Source organism: Loxodonta africana, chromosome 4 (genome assembly GCF_030014295.1).
Source record: "Loxodonta africana isolate mLoxAfr1 chromosome 4, mLoxAfr1.hap2, whole genome shotgun sequence".
NCBI lineage: Eukaryota > Metazoa > Chordata > Mammalia > Proboscidea > Elephantidae > Loxodonta > Loxodonta africana.
This window is the reverse complement of record NC_087345.1, coordinates 25582003-25598634: the sequence shown is the minus strand read 5'-3', so window position 1 is coordinate 25598634 and position 16632 is coordinate 25582003. Positions and strand designations below refer to the sequence as shown.

The 16632-nt window shown below is 38.1% G+C and overlaps 1 protein-coding gene across 4 annotated transcripts in view; it reads right to left on the bottom strand.

Moving 5' to 3' along the window:
- SLC41A2 (solute carrier family 41 member 2) overlaps positions 1-16632 on the bottom strand; it is a 169010-nt gene that overhangs the window by 53131 nt on the left and 99247 nt on the right. For all 4 annotated transcript variants that reach the window (XM_064283672.1, XM_064283671.1, XM_023539097.2 and 1 more), the window contains 2 exons: positions 3893-4024; positions 2040-2188 (listed from right to left, as the gene is read on the bottom strand). In XM_064283672.1, the coding sequence (XP_064139742.1) occupies positions 2040-2188; positions 3893-4024 (281 nt within the window). The remainder of the gene's footprint in view (positions 1-2039; positions 2189-3892; positions 4025-16632) is intronic.

Sequence of the window (16632 nt, the reverse complement as noted above, 5' to 3'; positions counted from 1 at the left end):
AATTGGGACAACCCTAGGAGCCCTAATACAAGGTATAAACAGAATACAAAACATTACCAAAAATGATGAAGAGAAACCCGATAACTGGGAGCTCCTAAAAATCAAACACCTATGCTCATCTAAAGACTTCACCAAAAGAGTAAAAAGACCACCTACAGATTGGGAAAGAATTTTCAGCTATGACATCTCCGACCAGCGCCTGATCTCTAAAATCTACATGATTCTGTCAAAACTCAACCACAAAAAGACAAACAACCCAATCAAGAAGTGGGCAAAGGATATGAACACACATTTCTCTAAAGAGGATATTCAGGCAGCCAACAGATACATGAGAAAATGCTCTCGATCATTAGCCATTAGAGAAATGCAAATTAAAACTACGATGAGATTCCATCTCACACCAGCAAGGCTGGCATTAATCCAAAAAACACAAAATAATAAATGTTGGAGAGGCTGCGGAGAGATTGGAACTCTCATACACTGCTGGTGGGAATGTAAAATGATACAACCACTTTGGAAATCTATCTGGCGTTATCTTAAACAGTTAGAAATAGAACTACCATACAACCCAGAAATCCCACTCCTAGGAATATACCCTAGAGATACAAGAGCCTTCATACAAACAGATATATGCACACCCATGTTTATTGCAGCTCTGTTTACAATAGCAAAAAGTTGGAAGCAACCAAGGTGTCCATCAACGGATGAATGGGTAAATAAATTGTGGTATATTCACACAATGAAATACTACGCATCGATAAAGAACAGTGACGAATCTCTGAAACATTTCATAACATGGAGGAACCTGGAAGGCATTATGCTGAGTGAAATTAGTCAGAGGCAAAAGGACAAATATTGTATAAGACCACTATTATAAGATCTTGAGAAACAGTAAACCTGAGAAGAACACATACTTTTGTGGTTACGAGGCGGGGAGGGAGGGAAGGTGGGAGAGGGTTTTTTATTGGTTAATCAGTAGATAAGAACTGCTTTAGGTGAAGGGAAAGACTACACTCAATACATGGAAGGTCAGCTCAATTGGACTGGACCAAAAGCAAAGAAGTTTCCGGGATAAAATGAATGCTTCAAAGGTCAGCAGAGCAAGCGTGGGGGTCTGGGGAACATGGTTTGCGGGGACTTCTAAGTCAATTGGCAAAATAATTCTATTATGAAATCATTCTGCATCCCACTTTGAAATGTGGCGTCTGGGGTCTTAAATGCTAACAAGCAGCCATCTAAGATGCAGCAATTGGTCTCAACCCACCTGGAGCAAAGGAAAATGAAGAACACCAAGCCCACACGGCAACTAAGAGCCCAAGAGACAGAAAGGGCCACATGAACCAGAGACCTACATCATCCTGAGACCAGAAGAACTAGTTGGTGCCCGGCCACAATCGATGACTGCCCTGACAGGGAGCACAACAGAGAACCCCTGAGGGAGCAGGAGATCAGTGGGATGCAGACCCCAAATTCTCATAAAAAGACCATACTTAATGGTCTGACTGAGACTAGAGGAATCCCGGCGGCCATGGTCCCCAAACCTTCTGTTGGCGCAGGACGGTAACCATCCCCGAAGACAATTCATCAGACATGGAAGGGACTGGACAGTGGGTGGGAGAGAGATGCTGATGAAGAGTGAGCTAATTATATCAGGTGGACACTTGAGACTGTGTTGGCATCTCCTCTCTGGAGGGGGGATGGGAGGATAGAGAGAGTGGGAAGCTGGGAAAAATGTCACGAAAGGAGAGATTGGAAGGGCTGACTCATTAGGGGGAGAGCACGTGGGAGTACGGAGTAAGATGTATGTAAACTTATAAGTGACAGACTGACTTGAATTGTAAACATTCACTTGAAGCTCAATAAAAGTTAATAAAAAAAAAAAGTTATTCTGAGCTTATTCATTTTATAAAACCAATCAATATAAAGGCATTCAGTTGATTTTTGGAATATTAAAATATATCACGTGCCCTTAGATTTACACAGTTATACCCTTCTATCAGCTGAACATAAAAGATGTTTCAAAAGGTTTTTACTCTTACCTGTAACACAGCAGCAAATAAGAATACTACTATGAAGATTACAGTTAAAGAAGTATGACCACTTTTCATCAGATGAATAGTGTAGAGGAAAATCAAGTGTCCAGGAATCACTAAAAGCAGCAGAACTTGGGCAGACTTATTATTTACTCCTGTAATATAAAATGTGAAAGTCATTAAAACAAAATCACATTTTGGTTAATAAGTCACAGTTATTAAAATTTGAAGATTGCATTCTAATTACTATGCTGCATAGCATTACATAAAATTCAATTACTAGAAATACTTTTTGGCTATGTACAATTCACTTAATTCTATGAAATTTCCAACATATGTTATATAATTAAATGAAAGGTGGTTGCTAGAAATTTGCTATGAAGAACATTGGCCAGGCTTTAATATCCAACTTAAAAACAGAAGGAACAGAAAACATAAAGTTCTTAAAGTATTAGAATGTTTTAATTGTTATTTACTCCTTTAGAGTTCTATCAGTGATACAATAAGGCTGGGGGATCTTCATTCAAAAATCAATAATCACATTTATTTTCATCAAGAAATTTTGAGCTTTAGAAATTGTGGTCTTAGTTTTTGGAAATCACATGCCTGGTTGATATAAACAATGCAGTGTTCCTTATAACTAAGGTTATCTTCTCTCATTCTGTTTGTTTGGGATTGAACGCCAAGGCCTGCAAGATTAATATATGAAAGGCAATACATGTATCTCCCTAAATTACCTAGCAATGCTTTCTTATGTGCATAAGGTTCCTCTCTGCTGATCCATAAACAAGGTATCTCAGAGAGAGGGATAAAAGAGAAACATTATAAAATTTTCTTAGCAACTGCAGAATTAATACAAATGATTTTTGTGTTCACTGAAATTAGCCGTAGACACATCCAAACACCTTGAGGGACCGCGTAACTGGGACAGAGGGCTGGGGACCACAGTTTTGAAGGACATCTACGTCAACTGGCATAACATAGTTCATAAAGAAAATGTTCTACATCCTACTTCAGTGAGTAATGTCTGGGGTCTTAAAGGCCTGTGAGCAGCCATTTAAGATATATCTATTGGTCCCAAACCTACCCAGGGCAAAGGAAAATGAAGAAAACCAAAGACACAAGGAAAATATTAGTCCAAAGGACACAGGGACAACATGAACCAAGCCTCCACCAGCCTGAGCCCATAAGAACCAGATGGTTCCCGACTACCACCATTGACCGCTCTGACAGGGATCACAATAGAGGGTCCCGGGCAGAACAAGAGAAAAATGTAGAACAAAATTCAAATTTACAAAAAAAGACCAGACCTACTGGTCTGACAGAGACTGGAGGAATCCCCGAGACTATGGCCCCTGAATACCCTGCTAGCTCAGAAATGAAGCACTCCTGAAGTCCACCTTTCAGTCAAAGATTGGACAGGCCTATAAAACAAACAATAATACACATTGGGAACATATTTCTTAGTTTAGTCAAGTATATAAGACCAAATGGGCAATACCTGCCCAAAAGCAAGGGAGAGAAGGCAGGAAGGGACAAGAAAACTGGACAAATGAACACAGAGAACCCAAGGTGGAATGGGAAAGAGGGAGAGTGCTGACACACTGCAGGGATTGCAATCAAAGTCACAAAGAAATCTTCATATACATTTTTGAATTAAAAAAAAAAGAAATAGAAAAACTGTACAATATACACCTCCCCTCAAAAACAGCTATTCAACAAATGCTGTCTACCTCAGATGGTAATAGTTTCTGATATAAAATATGCAAAAATTAAAAAAACATATAAAAATATGTAATGGTAATCTCAGATAGCAATAGTTTCTGATATAAAATATGCAAAAATTTACGAGAACATACCTGGACCAAAAAAAGTTCTAAATGGGTAATAACAACCTTTGGGTTCATCAGGCAATTCTCCCGGAATGCTATGTAAATGGAGGTAGGTAGAAATCCTGCTAGCCTGAATGGCCACCAAATTACCACCAATACCTGAAACATAAGGAAAGACAAAGTAGTTACTCTCATATTTTAAACAACTTGCAGACATTCAACTAAAAGCAACTCCTTTTATGGCACATCCTGGGTCAATAAAACAAAATAAAGAGTTTCTTCCAAAATGTTGATTTATTTAATGTTGAAGTAGATATTCTAAAGATATAAAATCATTGTTCTGAAAGATTCAATAATTATTTTTTCCAACCTGATTCACTGTCTGGTCTAGAAATACATCAAAGCAAGAAATTTTTAAAAATTACTATCAAAACCAAGATACAGAACTATGTAATAAGATGTTTCATCTTTCTCACCTTAATAAGAGGGAAAATAAGCTGGATTTATTCAAATAGACAGGCTTGATCATTTCCTTCTCAGATACTAAAGAATTTTGTATAAGGCACTGGAGGAAAAAAACAAAAAGCAACTCCAGGAAATCATCTTTCAACCTATCTTATCCTCTGATATACTCTGAGGAAGACGAATTGATGCCAGGGGGTAAAATAAATTCTAAACAGATACCCAAACTTTTACCTTTGGCAAAGTATGAGAGGAAAAGACACTTGTCATTAAAGTAAGTAGGGAGAAAGGAACTGAAAATTTCAAATTCTTACAACGTTGAGTGTTGGCTAGCTAATACTAACGTCAGTAGTCTACCAAGGGAGGAAGAACAAGAGCACAGCAGTTAATCCTCCCGTCCTACTGGCACACAGCACTACAGGCTTCACACTAAGCAGATGGTAGCAGAAAAAAAAAAAAGCCCACTGATAAATCTTAAGCCAGGGGTACACTGAAGGAGCCCTGGTGACACAGTAGTTAAGTGCCAGCTGCTAACTGAAAGATTGGTGGTTAAAACCCACCAGCTGCTCTGCAGAAGAAAGATGTGGCAATCTGCTTCCATAAAGATTAGAGCCTTGAAAACCTGATGGGAACAGTTCTACCCTGTCTTACAGAGTCACCATAAGTCAGAATCGACCCAACGGCAATGGGTTTGATTTTGGTTTGGGTACAGTGAACGGAACTTTAACAGCTGTAACAGCCAAATTGAGCTCAACTACTAATAAAATTAACTCAATTCTCTATAGTAATGACCTAACAAAAGAAAACAGTTTCATGTTTCTAGGCATCAATAATATTCATCTCAATCTCTAATGTTCTTTTATATACAATGTCCACCATTCAATAAAAAATAACAAACACAGTAGAAAGCAATAAAGAAAGCAGACCAAGATGTTGTCTGTGGATTTTTGGTAAATGCCCTTTATCATGTTAAGGAGGTTCTGAGTGTTTTTGTTACGAAAGGGTATTGAGTTTCGCCAAAAGATTTTGATTTATCTATTGAGGGCATTTATGAAAATCCCACAGCTAACATGACATTCAGTGGTGAGACTGAAAGCTTTCTCCCTAAGATCAGGAACAAGACAAGGATGTCTGCTTTTACCATTGCTATTAAACACTGCATTGAGACTCTTAGCTAGAGCAATTAGGCATATAAAAAAATAAATAAATAAATAAAAGGCTTCCAAATTGGAAAGAAATAAAACTATCTCTATTTGAATCATATGACATGATTCTATGTATAGAAAATCCTGAAGAATTAAAAACAAAACAAACAAAGAAAAAAACCTAGCACTAGAGCTAATAAATGAATTCAGCAAGTTGCATGCTACAAGATCAATGTACAAAAACTGGTTGTGTTTCTATTAACCAGCAATGAACAATCCAAAAGGAAATTAAGAACACAATTCCATTTATAATAGCATCCACTATTTATGGATCAGTTTATCAGAACTTATACTAATAAAAAAAAAATAGACAAGAATAATTTTCAACGCATTATAAGTCCCTCCACGCCCATAAGGAGCCCTGATAGCACAGTGCTTAAGCACTTGGCTGCTAACAGGTTGGCGGTTCGACCCAGTAGCTGTTTCATGGGAGAAAGATGTGGCAGTCTGGTCCCATAAAGATTATAGCCTTGTAAACCCTAGGAAGGATTCTACTCTGTCCTACAGGTTGCTATGAATCAGAATTAACTTGAGGCAGGGGGTATATAATGGGTATACACACCCACACATAGAAAAACATTTTAAATACTTTTTTATTTCTTCTAACATCAATAGTAACAACAACAAACACATAAACAACAGCAACAAAAAGGCTATTGTAAAAATAAACAGCAAGGAACTGTATCTAAAGACAATCTCTAAAAATCAAACTACACAGCTAAAAGTCAAATTCAAGCTGCAAGGCACTTAAAATCCCTAATAATGATACAAATTATGCTTCAAGACGAGTCAGTGCATTCTACTCACTTATGAGGTAGTTGCTGTTGTTCGGTGCTGTGGAGTCGGTTCCAACTCATAGCGACCCTATGTACAACAAAGGAAACACTGCCCAGTCCTGCGCCATCCTTACAACCCATTGTTGCAGGCACTGTGTCGATCCATCTCGTTGAGGGTATTCCTTTTTTTTTTGCTGATCCTCTGATTTACCAAGCATGATGTCCTTCTCCAGGGACTGGTCCCCCCTGATAACATGTCCAAAGTATGTGAGATGAAGTCTCGTAACCTTGCTTCTAATAAGCACTCTGTACTTCTTCCAAGACAGATCTGTTCATTCTTCTGGCAGTCCATGGTATAATCCAATATTCTTGGCCTACATCACAATTCAAATGTGTCAATTCTCCTTCAACCTTTCGTTTGCATTGTCCAGCTTTCACATGCATATGAGGTGATTGAAAAGATCATGGCTTGGGTCAGGTGCACCCGAGCCCCTTGTGTTTCTTCTAAGACTGATTAGTTCATTATTTTGGAAGTCCACGGTATATTTAATATTCTTTGCCAACACCACAGTTTGAATGCATTGATTTTTCTTTTGTCTTCCTTTTTCATTGTCCAGCTTTTGCATGCATATGAAGCCATTAAAAAGCCCATAGTTTGGGTCAGACACACCTTAGTTATGAAAGTGACATCTTTGCTTTCAGAAACTTTAAAGAGGTATTTTGCAGCAGATTTGCCCAATGTAATACATTGTTTGATTTCTTGGCTGCTAATTCCATGAGCATTGATTACTGATCCAAGTAGAATGAAATCCTTGACAACTTCAATTTCTTCAGCAATGAAATTAAGAACCCGAAATCCTAAAATAAACTCATGCAGGACTTCATTCAAATCACCCCGAATATACTGGAGAAGGAGATTTTTGAGCAAGAAGGGTTACAGAACAATTCTAACAGTATGTCTAGACCGGGGGCTAAGAATCAAAAGCTCTGGTGACATCAGAGAAAATCAGAAGGCAGCAATCCTCTGGCCAGGACTATCAACCATTGTTGGTCCAAGGTGCCAGAAGCAAGATAGGTTTTCTCCCCAAACAAATGAGGTGAGACTCTCATGAGTTTTTTTTTTTTTCAAATAATAGGATTATCTGGTTGTTGTTAGATGATGAGTTCCTAGCTTGATGATTCAGGATCCAGTAATAGGCGGCATAATATAGAAATCCAGTTCTAGCAGCATTCAAATCTGAGCAGTTTACCTGGAGTATACATCAGTATTAGACTCAGAAATCTAGCTTGTGGTTTTGTTAACAGTTTGTCTATATTACCTATATATTTCCTAGTACCTAGAAAAGTTTTAGCATTTATTGCTTTCTAATGATACAAATTTGTTGTGATGGAAATAAGAATATTTTTCTAAACACAGAAAAAAAATTAAGTAGAGAAATAGGAAAACTATGAACCTCTTCCTTTTTCACTTAAGCGAGAGACTGATTTCTTTTTGTGTCAATGCCCCAAATATGAAACAATTTAAACACTCTTTTCAAAACTGAAATGTAGCTTCATAATTTCCTCATCACATCTCATTTAATAAATTAAAAAAATTTAAAATGCAGTTCATGGTAAATATGTTTAAAAAATACATCCCAGGGAGTTCTGAAAAACTTTCTAAGGGAAAATAAATTTCTTTAAAAATGTGTTTAAAGGGGAAACAAGGCCAAATTAACTAGGTGGAATAATTAAGGCATACAATGCAGAGCTTTATTCTCTGCAGAATTCAGGCTCTGGCTCAAACCCCATGGGCTTGAATACTGCATAGGCCAAGTACTAGCTGTGACTTTAGTGATATTTAACCTCTTGGATCATCAGTTTTCTTACCTGAAAAATTAGGTTAAGTTAATATCTACATCATAAAGATGTTGTGTGAATAACAAAATTAAATGAAAGTTTAAACATAATTAAAAATAAATAAAATAATACATACATGAAAGATGCTTATCACAGTTTCTGGACATGGTAAAAGTTCAACAAAAGTTACATAGTATTATTATTAATAAACAATTTATACAAATAATATGATTCTAACTTGCTATTTTAATTATAGGTCTTGACAAGTTGCTGGAGAATTTATTGGTCAGAAGATGGCTAGAAAACGTGTTGTTTTTCAATTCAAAAATTATTTTGATTAAAAAGAAAAAAAAATCACTTGGTGTCCATATCTTAAATAATCCCTTAAACTGCCTTCTGTTTACTCAATGAATTTTCCACTAGAAGCTAGTGATGACTACAAAACATCTGGATTTTCTAAATCTAAGCTCGTTTTCTAAAGTAAACAACTAGACTAGAACATTCAATAATCGGCATGCACTGGTACTCATTTGATAATAACACATAAGACCAGAAATTTACACCTCTAACTGGAAGCAAATTAATATATCCTAGAAGAAAAAAAAAAAGAAGAAGAGAAACAGGTAAAAAATTATTTATCTATACAACACAAGCACTTTTACAAAGACTTACTGGGCACCTAGGGGTAAACAAATAAGAAACTGCCTTGTAATCTTCCACGGATTTCTCTTCATAGCCTCCAAAAGGGAGAAGAATCTAATATTAAGAATTATACTTAATGCAAAGCAAACGATCGCCTTTAGAAAGTCTTATTTCTTTTAATCTTATCATGCTTTGTGTGAAAGCTTACAGCTTAAGTTAGTTTCTCATTCAAAAATTTATACACATATTGTTTTGCGACATCAGTTGAAATCCCCACAATGACAGCGCTCTCCTCCTTTCCACCCCAGGTTCCCTGTGTCCATTTGTTCAGTTCCTGTCTCTTCCTGCCTTCTCGTTTTGCATTTGGGCAGGAGTTGCCCATTTAGTCTGGTGTATTTGATTGAACTAAGAAGCATATTCCTCACATGTGTTACTGTTTATTTTACAGGCCTGTCTAAGCTTTGCTTGAATAGTAGGCTTCAGGAGTGGTTTCATTTCTGAGTTAGCGGAGGTAATCTCGGAGGTTCCCCAGTCTCTGTCAGATCAGTAAATTTGGTCTTTATTCATGAAATGAATTTTGTTCTACAGTTTTCTCCTGCTCTGTCCAAGATTCTCTGTTGTGATCCTTGTCAGAGGAGTCAGTGGTAGTAGCCGGGCACCACCTGGCTTTTCTGGGTTCTGGCTTGTGGAGGCTCTGGTTCATGCGGTCCTTTTGTCCTTGGGCTAATATTTTCCTTTTGTCTTTGGTTTTCTTCATTCTCCTGTGCTCCGGATGGGATAGGACCAACAGACGTTCAGATACATATTGAAATGGCAGAAATGTGACACAGGAAGGCATGGATGGCAGTCTTCTCATCTTCCTCTACTCTGGGGATTCTACTGAAGGAATGTTCTAGTGGGTATTTTCTTAGCTATGGAACGCTTCAGTGCAAACGCAGGAAAACATAAGCTACTCAGTCTCAGAAGATCTATTCTATCTGCAACTTCCCTTGGATTGAGTTTGAAACAAAAGGCTACTAAGTAGTTGTAGAGTCTTCTAAAAACCACAGATTTGTTGGTAGAACTTTACAGAACTGTTTATCGCTTCTTTGTAACCATTGACAGTTATCATATCTGATAATAAATATAAATAAACCCTTAGGATCAACTTATCACTTTCCTCTTCCCTGTATTCCTTGACCTGTCTCACTCTGTAGTCCAGGAAACACAGACGTAACTGGGGTTATAATTACACCAAACTAAAAATAATACGAACTGAGAATTTATAAAGAGGCTCCTATAATTTTTCCAGATAAGGTAAATAAAATTTTACAGTAAACAACATAATTAGTGAAGGAACTGATCACAGTTTTAAGCTCCCATGGTCTTATCACAACAACTGGTAATATATTTAAACTATAGCTGAATTACTATCTTGGAATAGCTTTCACTAATGTAAAAAATGTTTTCTTCCTATTATGACATATATTATGTTTCCACTAAGAGCTAGTCTATAAACATTCCTTTTAAGTTACTTAAATGCTTCAGAGACTAATTGCATTACTAAAGCTAGTGGAGACCATCTAAAAAGTCTCACATTAGTAACATTTGTAAAAACAGCTTGTCAATATACTAAATAATTAGTGAGAGTCCACAGTATCCCCAAGACCTAATTTTAGGTGTCTTTTTTTTTTATTATACTAGAATAATGGAAAACCTGGTGGCGTAGTGGTTAAGGGCTACGGCTGCTAACCAAAGGGTCGGCAGTTCAAATCCGACAGGCACCTTGGAAACTCTATGGGGCAGTTCTACTCTGTCCTATACGGTCACTATGAGTCGGAATCGACTCAACGGCACTGGGATACTAGAATAAGCTAATTGGGTAATGTAACATTTGATAACATGAAAAAATTATCAGTGGTTCATCTTTGTTATTGCTGTTCTTAGGTGCTGTCTGATTGGTTCCAGCTCGCAGAGATCCTGTGTACAACATTTCATGGTCTTGCACCATCCTCACAATCACTGCTATGTTTGAGCCCATTGTTGCAGCCACTGTATCAACCCATCTCGTTGAGGGTCTTCCTCTTTTCCGCTTACCCTCTACCTTCTCCAGGGACTGGTCCCTCCTGATAACTTACCCAAAGTTATGTGAGATGAAGTCTCACCGTCCTTGCTTCTAAGGAGCATTCTGGCTGTACTTATTCCAAGACAGATTTGTTCGTTCTTCTGGAAGTCCACGGTATATTCAATATTCTTTGCCAACACCACACTTCAAGTGCACCAATTCTCTTCAGTCTTCATTATTCATTGTCCAGTTTTCACATGCATATGAGGTGACTGAAAATAGCATGGCTTGGGTCAGGTGCACCTGAGTTCTTAAAGTGACATCTTTGCGTTTTCAATACTTTAAAGAGCACATTGAGCCGCTATGAGTTGGAACCAACTTGAGGGCACCTAAAAATAATAACAAAAACAAAGGGGTTTATGCAGCAGATCTGCCCAATGCAATATGTCATTTGATTTCCTGACTACTACTTCCATGGGTGTTGACTGTGGACCCAAGTAAAATTAAACTCTTGACAACTTCAATCTATTCCCCATTTATCATGACATTGTTTATTGGTCCAATTGTGAGGATTTTTGTTTTCTTTATGCTGAGGTGGAATCCATACAGAGGCTGTGGTCTTTGATCTTCATTAGTAAGTTCTTCAAGTCCTCGTTGCTTTCAGCAAAGAAGGTTGTGTCATCTGCATATCACAGGTTGTTAATGAGTCTTCCTCCAATCCCGATGCCCCACTCTTCTTCATATAGTCCAGTTTCTCAGATTATCTACATAGCATACAGATTTAATAAGTATGGTGAAAGGATACAATCCTGACAAACACCTTTCCTGACTTTAAACCATGCAGTCCTCTTGTTCTGTTCAAACAACTGCCTCTTAGTCTATCCACTGGTTCATCATGAACACAATTAAAGGTCCTGTAATTCCTATTCTTTACAACATTATCCATAATTTGTTATGATCCACACAGTCAAATGTCTTTGCATAGTCAATAAAATACAGACAAACATCTTTCTGGTATTCTATGCTTTCAGCTAAGATCCATCTGACATCGGCAATGATGTTCCCTGTTTCAAGTCCTCTTATGAATTCAGCTTGAATTTCTGGTGAGATTCCTGTCGATGTATTGCTGCAACTGTTTTTGAATTATCTTCAGCATAAATTTACTTGCATGTGATATTAATGATACTGTTCGATAATTTTCACGTTCTGTTGGATCACCCTTCTCTTCCAGTCAGTTGGCCAGGTAGCTGTCTTCCAAATTTCTTGGCATAGACAAGTGAGCATTTCCAGCACTGCATCCGTTTGCTGAAACATCTCAATTGGTATACTGTCAGTTTCTGGAGCTTTATTTTTTGCCAATGCCTTTAGTGCTGCTTGGAATTTTTCCTTCAGTACCATAGGTTCTTGATTATATGCTATCTCCTGAAATGGCTGAATGTTGAAAAATTCTTTTTGGTACAGTGACTCTGTGTATTCCTTCCATCTTCTTTTGGTGCTTCCCATGTTGTTCAGTTTTTTTTTGTCCGTAGAATCCTTCAATATTGCAATTCAAGGCTTGAATTTTTTCCTTCAGTTCTTTCAGCTTGAGAAATGCTGAGTGTGTTTTTCCCTTTGGTTTTCTAACTCAAGGTCTTTGAACACTTCATTATAATACCTTACTCCGTCTTCTAGAGCTGCCCTTTGAAATCTTCCACTCAGCTCTTTTACTTCATCATTTCTCCCTTTTGCTTTATCTACTTTACATTCAAGAGCAACTTTTGGAGTCTCTTCTGACACTTTGGTCTTTCCTGTCTTTTTAACGATGTTTTGTTTTCTTCATGTATGATGTCCTTGATGTCATCCCACAACTTCTCTGGTCTTTGGTCATTAGTGTTCATTACATCAAATCTATTCTTGAGATGGTCTCGAAATTCAGGTGGGATATATTCAAGGTTGTATTTTGGTTCTCACAGACTTAATTTTCTGCAGCTTCAACTTGAACTTGTATATGAGCAAATGATGGTCTGTTTCCCTGTCAGACTCTGGCCTTGTCCTGACTGATGATACTGAGCTTCTTCATTGTCTCTTTCCACAGCTGTAATTGATTTGATTTCTCTGCATTTTATCTGTGGAGGTCCATGTGTATAGCCACTGTTTACGTTGTTGAAAAAAAGGTATTTCTGATGAATAAGTCGTTGGTCTTGCATAATTCTATCATGCAATCACCAGCACTGTTTCTATCACCACGGCCATATTTTTCAACTACTGATCCTTCTTCATTTCTAACTTTCAAATTCCAGTCACTAGTAACTATCAATGCTTCTTGATTACATGTCTGATCAATTTCAGACTGCAGAAGTTGGTAAAAATCTTCAATTTCTTCATCTTTGGCATTAGTGGTTGGTGGGTAAATGAATAAAAGTCATATTAACTGGTCTTCCTGTAGGCATATGGATATCATCCTATCACTGACAACACTGTACTTCAGGATTCATCTTGAAATACTCTTTTTGACATGTCAGTTTGTTCCTTTTCAATTTGTCATCCCCAGCATGGTAGACCATATGATTGCCCGATTCAAAATGGTCAATACCAGTTCATTTCAGCTCACTACTGCCTAGCATATCAATCTTCAAGGGACCAATTTAATTTCTGATGGCTGCCAATTTTGATTCATACTTCATACATTCCACGTTCTGATTACTAATGGATGTTTGCAGCTGTTTCTTCTCATTTTAGGTCATGCCCCATCAGCAAATCATGGGTCTTAAAAGCTTTACTCCATTCACATTATTAAGGTCAACTCTACTTTGAGGAGGCAGCTCTTCCCCAGTCATATTTTGAGTGGCTTCCAGCACTATATCAGACAATGTTCCACTGCTATCTATAGTTTTCACTAGCTATTTTTTTTTTTCAGATGTATATCAGCAGGTCACTCTTCTTAGTCTATCTTAGTCTGTAAGCTCCGCTGAAACCTATCCACCATAGGTGACAGGTTTTTGAAATACCTGTGGCATACCTTCCAGCATCATAGCAATATGCAAGCTACCACAGTACGACAAACTGACACCTCAGGACAGTTTAAAAATTCAAGTACATGTTTCTAGTAAATATTTAGCACTCACATTACAGAATACATCTCAAATTCTGTCAGGAATTCTTTTGCTATTCACAAAAGAACCTAAAGTGAAAGTTCATTTTCTTAAAAAGTAATTCCTTATATATACAGTAAGGAGCCCTGGAGGTGCAATGCAATTGACAGCACAAAAGATCTAGCACCTTCTGTATATAGTCACATATTTGAGCTACCTCCATATACCTCTGCATCTTTACCTATCCTCCTTCATGACTTCTATCAGAGCTCACATGCAAGATTTACTCTTTTAGTCTCAAGAAATACAATGGGATGGGGGGAAATGTAGGTCCCATCTTTATATTTTTTTCAGAAGAAATGCATGCAACACCTTCATAGGGAAGCCCTCTCATCTGAAGAACAGGTACGTTCCCCTCCAAGTCCTAATTCATCACCCTTTACTGCTTCCTTCCCAAATGTACTTGTTGACAACCTGATGAATGGCTAACAAAGCCTCCAAATTTTCTACTTCCCTCACCCTAGATCATATATTCTTAGAAAAATAAAAATACTCCTTGCTGTCGAGTTGATTCTGACTCATAGCAACCCTACAGGACAGAGTAGAACTGCCCCATAGGGTTTCCAAGGAACGGCTGGTAGATTCAAATTGCTGACCTTTCGGTTAGCAGCCGAATACTTAACCACTGCACCACTACGGCTCCAGGGTGGTACCAGCCTAGAGGGGGCAAAAAGCAGTCCTTTGAGGGAAGAAAAAATCTTACTCATTTTATGAACAAAGCACAGCTATACATATAGTAGGAAACCCTGGTGGCGTAGTGGTTAAGAGCTATGGCTGTTAACCAAAAGGCTGGCAGTTCGAATCCACCAGGTGCTCCCTGGAAACCCTATGGGGCAGTTCTACTCTGTCCTATACGGTTGCTCTGAGTGGGAATCGACTTGACAGCAACAGGTTTGGTTTTTTTTTTTTTTTGGTTTATGCATACAGTAAGGAGAACTGGAGGTACAATGGTAAAGCGTCTGGCTGTTAACTGAAAGGTTGGCAGTTCAATCACACCTAATGGCTCTGCGGGAGAGAGACCTGGCGATCTGCTTCCATGAAGATTATAGCAAGAAAACCCTATGGGGCAGTTTTACCCTGATGCACAGGGCCGCTGAATCAAAATCGACTTGATGGTACCCAACAACAACATAAAGTGCAGAAACAGATAAAAAGTATTTCTGTGATATTAAAATTCCATGGGGGGTGGACATATTTATAAAAGAAAAAAAAATGTTGAAAAAGACTCCTTCAGTGAGCGATAATCAAAACAAGGCTGAGAAACAGTGGTCTATGTCAGAATTCCTAGCCAGTGTATGGAGATACTGATCTTCTTGGCTACTGGCCTGGGTAGGCAGGTCCTGAGGTGGCTGCAGCCCCCAGGCTGCTGGTCTCTTGTTACAAGTGGCCTTCTTCACCAGAGTGTGTCATCCAGTATTACAACTGAACTGCCCTAAATGAATCTTTCATATTGGTGGTTTAGTGGTAGAATTCTTACCTTCCATGGAGGAGACCCGGATTTGATTCCCAGCCAATGCATGTCACGTGCAGGCATGACCCATCTGTTAGTGGGGGCTTGCATGCTGTTATGATGCTAAATAGGTTTCATACTAAGACGGACTAGGACGGAAGGCTTGGCAATTGTCATGTATTGAACTGTGTCCCCCAGAAATATGTGTCAACTTGCTTAGGCCATATATTATGTGGTTGTCCTCCATTTTGTGATCTTCCTAAGTGTTATAAATCATAATCTCTGCCTGTGGTTAAAGAGGATCAGGGCGGAATGCAACACCACTGCTCAGGTCACATCCCTGATCCAATATGAAGGGATTTTCCCCCAGGTGTGGCCTGCATCACCTTTTATCTTACAAGAGATAAAAGGAAAGGGAGACAAGCAGAGAGTCAGGAACCTCATACCACCAAGAAAGCAGCGCCAGGAGCAGGGCATGTCCTTTGGACCTGAGGTTCCTGCTCGGAGTAGCTCCTAGTCCAGAGGAAGATTGACGACAAGGACCTTCCTCCAGAGCTGACGGAGAAAGCCTTCCCCTGGAGTTGTTGCCCTAAATTTGGACTTACAGCCTACTAGACTCTGAGAAAATAAATTTCTCTTTGTTAAAGCCACCTACTTGTGGTATTTCTATTATAGCAGCGCTAGATGACTAAGACAGCGATCTAGTTCTAAAAATTAACCAGCGGAAAGCCTATGGATCACAACAGTCAGATCTGTAACTAATCAAGGAGATGGTGCAGGACTGTGAAGCTTTTTATTCCATTGCGCATGGGGTCACCATAAGTCATGCACCTAATAACAACAACAAACAAATCTCTCTACTTTCTTGGGATAACTGAGTTCTTGTTTTTATTACTTATTTAAAATATGTAATATTTAAAAAATACATTTTATATATAAATCTTATGATTTAGAATCATACTACAAAAACCATGTACCATCCAGCTTAAGAAAAGGGATATAGTATTACCTTTATATTTGAGGAGTCCCGTGTCTTTCTCCCCATCCCATACTCTTCTTTCCCAATAAGAGTAACTATCCTTGTTTTTCATTCTCTTGCTTTTCTCTATATTATTACTACGTATATGTATATTCCTAAATAATGTATTATTAAGTTTTACATGTTTTTAAACTTTATAAAAGAACTAATTTACTTGATTCCAACTCATGGTGACCTTA